Below are 10,637 nucleotides of genomic sequence, written 5' to 3'. Positions count from 1 at the left end.
GCCCAGCCTCAGCCCCACCCCTGCAGTCACCGCCCCCCCGCCTCCCCCTCACCCCGCCGCCCCGAGGCCCCAGAGTATAGTCCCCGCCCTGCAGTGTGCCTCCTCTGCCCTTCTCTGTTGCCCCGCCTCTCCTCCTCGCCCCGCCTCCCCGCGGTTTCTATGGTCCCAGCTTGCGGTGAGCCCCGCCCCTCCTCTCCTCGTCGCCCCGCCTCTCCCCGTCAGTCCACCTCCCCGCGGCTCCTATAGTCCCCGCCCTGCAGTGAGCCCCGCCCCTCTCTCCTCGTCGCCCCGCCTGTCCACGACGCCCCGCCTATAGCCCGGCCGCCGCCGGTGCCTCCAGCGCAGCGGCTGCTACCTCAGTGGCGTCGGTGGCCTGGGGAGCCGGCCGCCATGGCGGCGGAGGCCCTGGCGGCCGAGGCCGTGGCTTCACGCCTGGAGCGGCAGGAGGAGGACATCCGCTGGCTGTGGGCGGAGGTCCAGCGCCTGAGGGACGAGCAACTGAACGCGCCCGACCGCGGCCAGGCCGAGGGGCCGTGCCTGACGCGGGAGGTGGCGCAGCTCCGGGCGGAGAACCGCGACCTGCGCCACCGCCTCTACCGCCTGCGGCTGTGCCTCGCCGAGGAGCTGAGACAGCAGGCGCCGCTGGAGAGCGCGGCGCGGGCGGCGGCGGCGCAGGAGGAGGCCCGGCGCGCGGCTGCCGGCGCGCAGGTAACGGGGCGGCAGGCTCGCTGCGGGGAACGGGGGCGGGTGCGACTAGAGCCCCGGGCGGGCGGCGCCGCGGGCTGCGTGGTGCACGGGTGGCGGTGGTCCCGCCGGAAGGACGGGTGCGGCCGCGGCGCGCTGCTCTGTGCACCTGCTACGGCCTGGGGAACCAGTGAGGCGCCTGGACATCCCTCGGAGCCCTGTCTTTCCAGCAGTCGCCAGACTGACTTAATGGTGTCATTTCTCAGCTCTCCCAGTAAATTGCCACATATTTTCTTCAGTAGCAGAAATAGCATTTTCCTTTGTTTGAAAAAAAATGCTGGCGTGTTTAAAACTTACTCTTCTTTTCTTAGCAGGAAGACCAACAGCTACGTAAGTAAACTCAGCCATTTCGTCTAATGAATGGCTGGTTCTGAGCTGTTTACGACAGGTGGTTTTTGGGGGTTTTTTTTTGTTGTTCACTCGTTGAAATCTGTATATTTAGCGTTATTATTAGAGTGTTTTAATATTTTGGGCCATTGAAGGACAGGTTATCGTCGTGTAACATAATACATTTTATGAAGTTTAAAAGATTTCACAGACTGTGGGGTGTTCTTGAGTTCTTTACCAAGGGTAACTGTGGTGCACTGGCAACATCTTCCTAAAATAGTGTATTTACAGTGCGGAGGCAGCTACACAACCATTTTCCAGTGACATTATGTTTAAAGTTTAGGGGAAAAAACTTTAGAGAGCAAAATATGTTAAATGTACTTAGCAAGAGTGTGTGAAAATGCACAGACAGGAAGGACGGAACCCCAGAAAGTGAGTTGCCCATCTAGAGTTTTAGGTGGTGGTCAGGGAAGCCCAGCCTCCAACGTGGGACACTTGCTGATTGCTCGCTCCTCTGTTGTGTTCCTCTTTCTTGTCATTGGTATGAGTTATTTATAACTTACCTTTATTTCTCAGCCTCCTTCCAGTCAAACCCAAGAAAAGAACACTAAAGCAAAGGAGGATAGCAGGCCTGAGAGCGAGGTGAGTTGTTGCTATGGAACTAATGTAAAATACTACCTGTAATTTAAATATGTTGATACACTTAATAGCCCAGATTTTAAATTAAAACATAATTACTAATTAAATTATGACACTAGTAGTATATTCAAAACCTTGCAAGCCTTAGCTACAAGATGTCTTAACTTCGAGCTGAGCTAGCCACACAGCTATCTTTAAGTGCTTCTTTGTCTATTTAAGTTGAGATAGCAGGGCTTTACTTTTGTGTTAAGGAAATTAGCTACCATATCAATCATGAAAACAAACCAGAGTAGGTTTTGAGGATAAACACTTGGCAGGAGCAAAGAAGGAAAACCTGGCTGCGGAGTAATCAGTCTGGTTGCGATCAAACAGGAAAGACAACAGAGAATGAAGTAGGATGGTATATGGGTAGGTGCTGAATTGTGCAACTGTGCATAGACGAGTGTTAAACATATGGCGGAGGGAGATATGGTAGTTAGAAGAGGTGGGCTTTGAGCTGGACCCTAAGACCTAAGAAGGGGGTGGGAAGTGACTGGCAGGAGAGTTGGAAATGACCTGGGGTGTGCAGAGAATGGGGTGAGCCTTACTGCAGGGTGAACACGTAGAAAAAAGTGGGCTGTGTATGTTAACCTTCTTGTATTCTAATGACTTTCAGGTGACAGATCAACCAGATTTTGTGAAGGAAAGATTGAAGCTGTTTGAAATATTGAAGCAAGACCATCAGCTCTTATTTGTCGTTGCTGACGAAAAGGGGAATACAAGCAATGTGATCACAGTGAGAGTGGCTGGTGGGAAAACCGTGGAAGGGGAAGTCTGGAAAACAACACCTTATCAAGTGGCTGCTGAAATTAGGTAAAACCATAGTTTGGAGAAGATATTCATTATGTAGTATTGTGCCAGAGCTTGGTGACAGTGTGTTCCCTGGGAACTGCAAAAATATTTTTTTTTCTTACTTGAATAAATTAAGTGTCATTAATTTTTTCCCTCTGGCTTAAATAGGGCATTTAAATAAGTAGTTGAATACCAGAATAAAATCTCTTCTTTAAAATGTCCATATTTTAAAGTTCTTTTTTTTTTCTTTAAGATTTTATTTATTTATTTGACAGAGAGAGAGAGTACAAACAGGGGAAGCAGCAAGGAGCAGGAGAAGCAGGCTCTTGCTGAGCAGAGAGCCTGATGTGGGGCTCGATCCCAGGATCCTGAGATTATGACCCAAGCCAAAGGCAGACTCTTAACCAACTGAGTTATCCAGGTGCGCCCCCCCCCCCATGAAAAATATATAGTAGAGAAAAATGTATAATCCTTGACAGGTCACTTTACATTGACTTTGTTCATCATCAGAGTATTTCCATGAGATTTTACTGATCCTTTGCTGGACTTGACTCCAAGTCAAGTCATCATCCCACCAGTAAATAACCATGGGTGGTTCTTCGAACCATGTTGGACAGATCCCTGAAGGTTTTCAGGCCTGTTTCTTTTAATCTCTGGAATAATATTGCTTTTCCCATTTACCTAATGAGGTTGTAAAAATTAAATAAAATAACTGCATATGAAAAATACTCTGAAAATTAAAGTGCCTCTAGAAATGTACAAAGTGACTTATTATAGATTGAAGGTGTATGTGTTAGAGCTATTATCAACCCTGGAATAAATACTTTGACTTTCCTAGAAGTTAGATACATTAGTGAAGTTATGTTATTTTGACCAATGTTAATTCCTAGCAGTAAGTGTAATTCCGTGGAAGCTATAGCTCAAGACTGCCATGTAAATAAACTTTTACTATTTAAAAAGCAAGCTTTTTCAACAGTTGAAATCTTCAGATTTCCTTGGAAAACTATGATTAAAATTATATATATATTTTCCCACCCCATCATGTCTTGCACTCTAACAGCCTCTCCCAGCTATTCCCACGTTTTCCAGGAGAGAGATGGTTAGATGTGCTCAGGAAAAAACAGGCTTTGAGGCAAAAATAAGTTTCTGTTTCTTCACGGCGAGTCAGTTTGCATGTTGGCGTAGTAGAGACTGGTTCTGCACGGAAGAATCCTGTTTGAACTTGGGAAGCAAAGTTACTGGATTATAGGACAGCTTCTTCATTGTACCCTTAATAATCTGCATTTCCACAGGGTACCAGCTTACAAATCGTACAATCAAATTTCATGATAGTGGGATTGTAGGAGCGTCTAAAAAGTAAAGTTAGCCCAAACCAAAAGACAAGCAAAGCGGGCATATCAGGCAAACCTGTTAGGAAGAGAGCCGGGATCATAGTACTTCAAGACACCAGAATTCAGAGCTTAAATCATCAAATGGGAGGCTTATTTCAAAAATAGACAAACAGTGTAATCCGCAATGACTATTTGTCACAGAACTTTAGGAGTTAATTGATGTAGCATCAGATCAGAAATACAAAATTAAAGACACTCAGGAGTGGTAGGCTTTAACCTCTCTTTGGTTAGTACTGGTTTTGGACCCATCACATAGGCAAACATTAGGGTTATATGCGTCTGAATAATAACACTGTGAGGGGGACTTAGTGGTTGCTCACCAGTCTCTGTGGTCTACAGATAGAGATCTCTCAGCACCTGTGGTTGTGTTTTTGGCTTCTCAGAACCTTAATTACATGTGGAAATACAGTTCACATATTCTGTAGGTAAAATGAAATCTGTTATGAACTCAGTAAACATTAAATGACAGCAAGGCAAAACAAAGTAAAACTTGAAAATTACAAAAAAAAAAACTCTTCAAAATAACTCAGGTGAAAGGAAATAAAAACCACAGGATTTTTTTTAAAAATTTTTTTATTATGTTAATCACCATATATTACATAATTTGTTTTGGTGTAGTGTTCTATGATTCATTGTTTGTTCATAACACCCAGGGCTCCATGCAGAATGTGCCCTCTTTAATACCCATCACCAGGCTAACCCATCCCCCTACCCTCCTCCCCTCTAGAGCCCTCAGTTTGTTTTTCAGAGTCCATCGTCTCTCCTGGTTCGTCTCCCCCTCTGACTTACTCCCCTTCATTCTTCCTCTCCTGCTATCTTCTTCTTTTTCTTTTTTCTTAAAATATGTTGCGTTATTTGTTTCAGAAGTACAGATCAAAACCACAGGATTTTTAGGAAATACTTTAATGAGGAGAATGTATGTCAGAAATCTGTGGAATAGGGCCAAAGTAGTGATCAGAAACAGATTTGTAGTATCAAAGGCTTTTCTAATAAGAAAGAAGAAGAAACAGACTAAGAATTCAACAAAGACAGTTAGAAAAAGAAGGGAGCTCTAAGGCGAATTAGAGAGGGGCACCTGTGTGGCGCAGTTGGTGGGACGACAGGCTCTTGATCTCAGCTCAGGTCTTGATCTCAGGGTTGTGAGTGGGGTTCTGTGTTGGGCTCCTACTTAAAAAAAAAAGTGAATTAGGGAATAGTATTAACTGGAAAACTGTCTGAATAAGGGTTCAGTGAGGTGGCTGGATATAAAATAAATGAGAAATTAATAGTTTTATTAAATTATACTGCCTATTCTCTTGGGTTACTGAGAATTGATTGCATAGATGATGATTCCTGTTCTGGGGGAGTCTAAGCATACCATGTAACGTGGAAATCATTAAGGAAAAGATGGACAAATTCAAACGGCACACAAAATAAAACGCTTAAGAAAAATGGCTATGTGTAAAAATGACACATAAAACGGGAAATGACAGATGTAAAAAAAATGTACCATATAAAACAAATGATTGCTCTCCAAGTGTTTTTCAAATTAATAGGAAAAAGATGAAAACTTCAGGAGAGGAACAGATTATCTTAGAAGTATAAATGAAAATTATTATGTGTTCTCTATTTGTCCAAGGTTTATGCATAGCAGTTAACATTGATACAGTCTTGGGGAAATGGCATTGCTGGAGGGTGGATAAATAGGTCCGGTCTCTTTCAAACTTTTAAAGCCTTAAAAACATGCAAACCCTAACCTTGGACCCAGTAATTCTATACATAGCCATTTATCCTAAGGAAATACCCCCGTAGAGGGGCGCCTGGGTGGCTCAGTTGGTTAAGCATCTGCCTTTGGCTCAGGTCATGATCCCAGGGTCCTGGGTTTGAGCCCCGTATGGGGCTCCCTGCTCAGTGGGGAGTCTGCTTCTCCCTCTCCCTCTGCAGCTTCCCCCTGCTTGTACGTGCATGCCCTCTATGTCAAATAAATAAATAAATAAATAAATAAATAAATAAATAAATAAATAAAATCTTTAAAAAGAGAAAAGACCCCTGTAGAAAAATGGGGCAAAGGACAGTTCATAGTAGTTCATGAAAGAATTGTTCGCAGAGTGTGGTTCCCAAACCAACAGCATGAGCATTACCTGGGAACTTAGGAGAGAGCAAATTCTTGGGCCCTGCTCCATACCTCTTGAATAATTAGTCTCTGTTTGTAAGCCCCTCCAGGAGTTTCTGATGCAAGTTCAAGTTTGAGAACCACTGAGTTAGGCTAAACTGCTGTCGCAAGAGATCTCCCCCAAAGACCATTGCTTGAATAAGGTAGACCTCACGTTTTCTCATATGGCAGTCCAGAGATGACCAGTCCAGGCTAGTGGACATCCCTGGTCCATGCAGTCATTTATGAACCTGGGCTCCTTCTGTTTTGTTGATCTGCCATCTCCTAGGTCACAGTTCATCCATGTTGAGGGGTGGAAGCTGAGTTCATGGACTCACGGACTTGCTTGCAGGCAGGGGGAAGACAGCTGAGGAACAATAATGCTTTGAGGGCCAGACCCCACAATGGCACACTCTAATTTCCTCTTCTATCCTATTAGCTCACCTTGAGTCACCTGGCCACCCCTAGCAGTAAGAGAGAATGGAAATGTCGCTTTTGCTGGCCAGCCACATGTCCAGCTAAAGCATTCTCCCCGTGGAAGAGGGAAAGCATGGTTTAGGGGACAACGTCTGCCACAGTGTGTCCCTGTGAAGTCCAGAAATCTGTGAGAGCCCTTTTTCATCATCCCGCACACTTGGTCCCTCCCCAGGCGAGACAGCTCTGGGTCCCAATAGCTGAAAGCTTGGGATTTCCAAGTGATGTACAGAACACCCCGTTAGGCTGGCCCCTTACACTCTAGCAACAAATAAGCTGATAGGGCTGCCCACCCCACATGTGTATATATACGGTGGTGGAATACACACGAGGCCAACACGATAGAAGTGTATTTGGAAAAAAGAGGAAGGAGCAGTAGGGCATCCAGTAGTGGACAGAAGCCATCAGATTCTGCTGGCAGCGATCGGGAGGCCCACAGCCTGGCAGCGGGCAGTGCTTGGGTCAGCCCGTCTGGCCACCCTTTGTTTTCTGGTCCACAGTCCCCCGGAGGCCCTGGTTTTGCTCTTGGGGAGGTTCCTAGTTGTCCATCATCTAGACAATTCCATCATCTAAGAATTCTAGAGAGAGACTTCTCACCCCTTTTTGTCCTGGCTTTTGTGCTTGGCTCATTCCTCTGTCCCTCAGTTGAGTGGCCTGAGGTCATATGAAACACAGGCTGTGGGAGGGCAGCACCCTTACTCTGATCCCTGCAGTGGGCCTGGCCCCTATTGTCAGTCTTGACGTTGGCCTTCGAGAAGAGCTGTCCGTGCCTGTCCCTCCTGCTGTTGGGGACAAATGACTGTTTCTCCGATCTCGCACAGCCTCACATTTCTGGACTCTTAGTTTGGATTACAGGCCACAGGCAGAGCCTCTCTTGGCAAAGTCCTGTCCCTTCCATCTCTGCCTCCAAACCAGATAATTCTCACCCGGGCTGAGCTGGGTCTGGTGGTATTTTGCAAAAGCTGCAGTAGCCATCCAGCGTTTACCAACATTCTGCCTTTTTATGCCTGCTTCCTTATGTGCTACAAGCATTGTAAGCGCATTGGTTTGCTTTAAGGCTTTACCAAATATGATCTCAACTATTTAATCACGTATCAGTATTTGATGCTTATCAAATACCAAATGATGCCACGACAAGGGGTGTTGGCCACATCTTGCTGCCCATTTGCTAAGCCAGTGCGACGTGTTTTGGTTTTGTTACTCACCTCCAGGTCCTTACTTTTTTGTATTAGTTAAGATACAGGCTAAGCTGCTGCAACAAAAAATTCAGTAGCATAAGTATGATCGGAGTCTCTCTCCGGTAGCCGTCTGGAGGTGCGGGGGGCCACCTTGGCAGGACAGCACTCTTTTCCATAAGTCATCTGGAGACCTGAATTCCTTCCGTTTGGTTGCGGGACCATCTGTATGTATGTCCAGTGTTGCGCTTGTCTGCATGGTTGGGGGGAACAGCGTGCGTTCGCTCTGGTGTGCAGGAAGTGGGGAAGGGATGGGGAAGGGCTCTCCGTTGTCTTAAGGCTGAGATGCAGAAGTGCTACAGGCCACTTCTGCTGGTATCCATTGCTTCCAAACCTAGTCACATGGCCACATCTGGCTGCAAGGAAGGCTGCAAACTCCTGCACAAGAAGGAGAGAATGGATTTGAAGAACCCTTAGCAGTCTTCACAGCCAGTAAAAATGAAAATTAAATTCTACTTCGTTAATAACAGTAGCTAGCATTTATTAAGAAGTTTTTATTGTGAGTATGCCTTATTTAATCCTTAGAATATATGGATGAGGAAGGTCCTATAAATCCCCATTTTAACATATGAGAGAGCCAAGGCTTAGAGTAAATTGTTCAGTGTTCAAACCCAGAGCAGGTGCTCTTAACCACAGCACTGTACCAATGCTCAAGTTACTCACAGAAATGCAAGTTAAAACATCATATTGGAAAGAGGACATGGTTTCATAGTACCTGACATTATGAGGGGAAAGAGAAAAGGTATTCTTGCACCTTTCCTGGTCGGGAAATTTGGCAGTATATTCCAACAGAGGTCATTAAAGCATATTTCCCTTGACCCAGCAGTTTTACTTCTTGAATTTTTCCAGAGAAAATGATTGGGCACTAAGATGTGTGTTCAAGAATGTTCACTGCAATATTACTTGCCCCAAAACAAAACAAAGAAAAAAAAAAACCCACAAAGAAATAACCAAAATGTCCAGCCACAGAGGGTTCAGTAAGCAAGTCTTGTTTCTTCTGCAACTAATTACTAGCATGTTTTTCAAGTCTGTCTATTGTCAGGGAAAACATGCGACTTACAAAGTTTAAAAAGTACGTTACCAGATAACATATACAGAATGGTACTATTATTAGATTTTTATTGTAGTGTATATATTTATGAAAAAATATGGAAGGACATACAACAAAATGTTAACAAGTAATCCCTTGGTGGTGTGATTGAGGTTTTTTTTTTTCTTCTTCTTTGCTTTTCTGTGCTTTCCAGGTTCTTAATGCGTTATTTTTGTCAATAATTTTCAAACAACAATAAATGTGTGGGGGGCGCAGTGAGAGAGAGAGAGAGAGAAGGAGGGGTGGATGTAGAAAAAGACTAGAAAGACATGTACTAAAATGCTAGGAGTAGTTATTTTCAGGGTGGTAAGATTTAGATGTGATTTTTATTTTATTCTTCGTGTTTTCTCTGTTTTCCAAGTGTGGTGGTGGTGGTTGTTGTTTACAGTGGATGTATACTACTTTTGTATCTAAAATAAATGTTATGAAATAAAAAAAATCTGTTCTATTAGTTTACATTTGTACTTTCTATTCACTTAAAAAAAAAACCCTGGAAACTATTCTAATCTTTTGTTTTAATGAATCATTGTAGTGTGTGATAAGGTTAACTCCCAAGTGACTTTTCTCTTTCTAGTCCAGAGCTGGCTGAAAGCACGGTTGTAGCCAAAGTAAATGGTGAATTATGGGACTTGGACCGTCCATTGGAAGGGGATTCCACTCTAGAGCTGCTTACGTTTGATAATGAGGAAGCTCAAGCTGTAAGTATTTAAAAACCAATCAATGAAACTTTGAGTAATTATATTGTAAACAATATTATGTACAAAGACACATATTAAAGTCAAGAATGATGAGTTTTGTAACCTTCTGAGACTTAACATTTGTTTATTGGTGCTTAGTATTTATGAGTTTCTATGGAATGAATATGTACAAATATATATCAGCTTTTAAAGAAGCCCCTATTTATCATTTTTTAAAATAATTATTTCTTTAAGCTATAATGCTTTATTATAAAATCAATGTATATTCCAAGTGAATTTTAATAGATTCTTAAAAATCAGTCTACTTTATAATATAATATGTGTAGGAGAATTGGAAAACATTATCAAAACTCAGATATCTTTTAAATAGTTATTAATGTAATATTCTGGAAAATAGATACCAGATTTTTATGTAGGTCTCTGATATGCACCGTTACCTTAACTTTGCAGTTTTCCTTTCATGTGGCCCACTGTCCACCTAAAACCTAACCTGTGATTAGTTTAGGCTACATTAATCTTGAAACCTAGGCTAAATTTCTTGATTTATTAACCCAAACTTATAAGAAGCATATTATAATTACTTTTCTGTGTGAAATATGTGAGGTATAACAATTCAATAGCTAAATAATACAATATTAATAAAATCACATTTAAAAGTGATTCGGAAAGAGCAATTTTTAGAAGAAATACATAGCATATATGTATTATTTAGTTTTTCTCATGAGTTGTTAACAGCTGTCACTTAACTTCATCCCAGATTTCATCCCTAGACTTTAAAATTTTATAAATTCCTTCAGTCAACTGACCAGCATCTAAGGCCCTGGAGTCACGTAAAGACACTATAGGGCTGCAGTGGACAAAGCATGGAGACTCCCGCTTCCAAGAGTTTTAAGAGTTTACATCCAGTGGGAGGAGGTAGTAAACAAGAAAACAAACAACTAGAGGTTTCAGATAGTGTCAGTTTCTGGAGAAAGTCCAGTCGGGGCTGGAACCAAGAGCCACCATGATAGCTGGTGGAGCAATTAGTTTTGATCCTCAACTAAGGGCCCAGATCCTGCCTGAAAGCCTTGCACTTTC

General features: G+C 43.2%; 1 protein-coding gene across 8 annotated transcripts in view; it reads left to right on the top strand.

Moving 5' to 3' along the window:
* The first annotated feature begins 335 nt into the window (after positions 1-335).
* The window catches only part of TARS3 (threonyl-tRNA synthetase 3), a 76,412-nt gene continuing 66,110 nt past the window's right edge, over positions 336-10,637 (top strand). For all 8 annotated transcript variants that reach the window (XR_003612243.2, XR_003612244.1, XR_003612245.2 and 5 more), the window contains exons 1-4: positions 336-708; positions 1,648-1,713; positions 2,366-2,562; positions 9,437-9,560. Coding sequence is in view for 5 of the 8 variants with exons in the window: in XM_028122788.1 (XP_027978589.1) it covers positions 391-708; positions 1,648-1,713; positions 2,366-2,562; positions 9,437-9,560 (705 nt within the window). In the remaining 3 variants the exon portion in view is untranslated. The remainder of the gene's footprint in view (positions 709-1,647; positions 1,714-2,365; positions 2,563-9,436; positions 9,561-10,637) is intronic.

Source organism: Eumetopias jubatus, unplaced genomic scaffold, assembly GCF_037043125.1.
Source record: "Eumetopias jubatus isolate StellerSeaLion01/CBP00866 unplaced genomic scaffold, mEumJub1_p1.0 scaffold_7, whole genome shotgun sequence".
Classification (NCBI taxonomy): Eukaryota; Metazoa; Chordata; class Mammalia; order Carnivora; family Otariidae; genus Eumetopias; species Eumetopias jubatus.
This window is presented reverse-complemented; position numbering and strand designations above follow the sequence as displayed.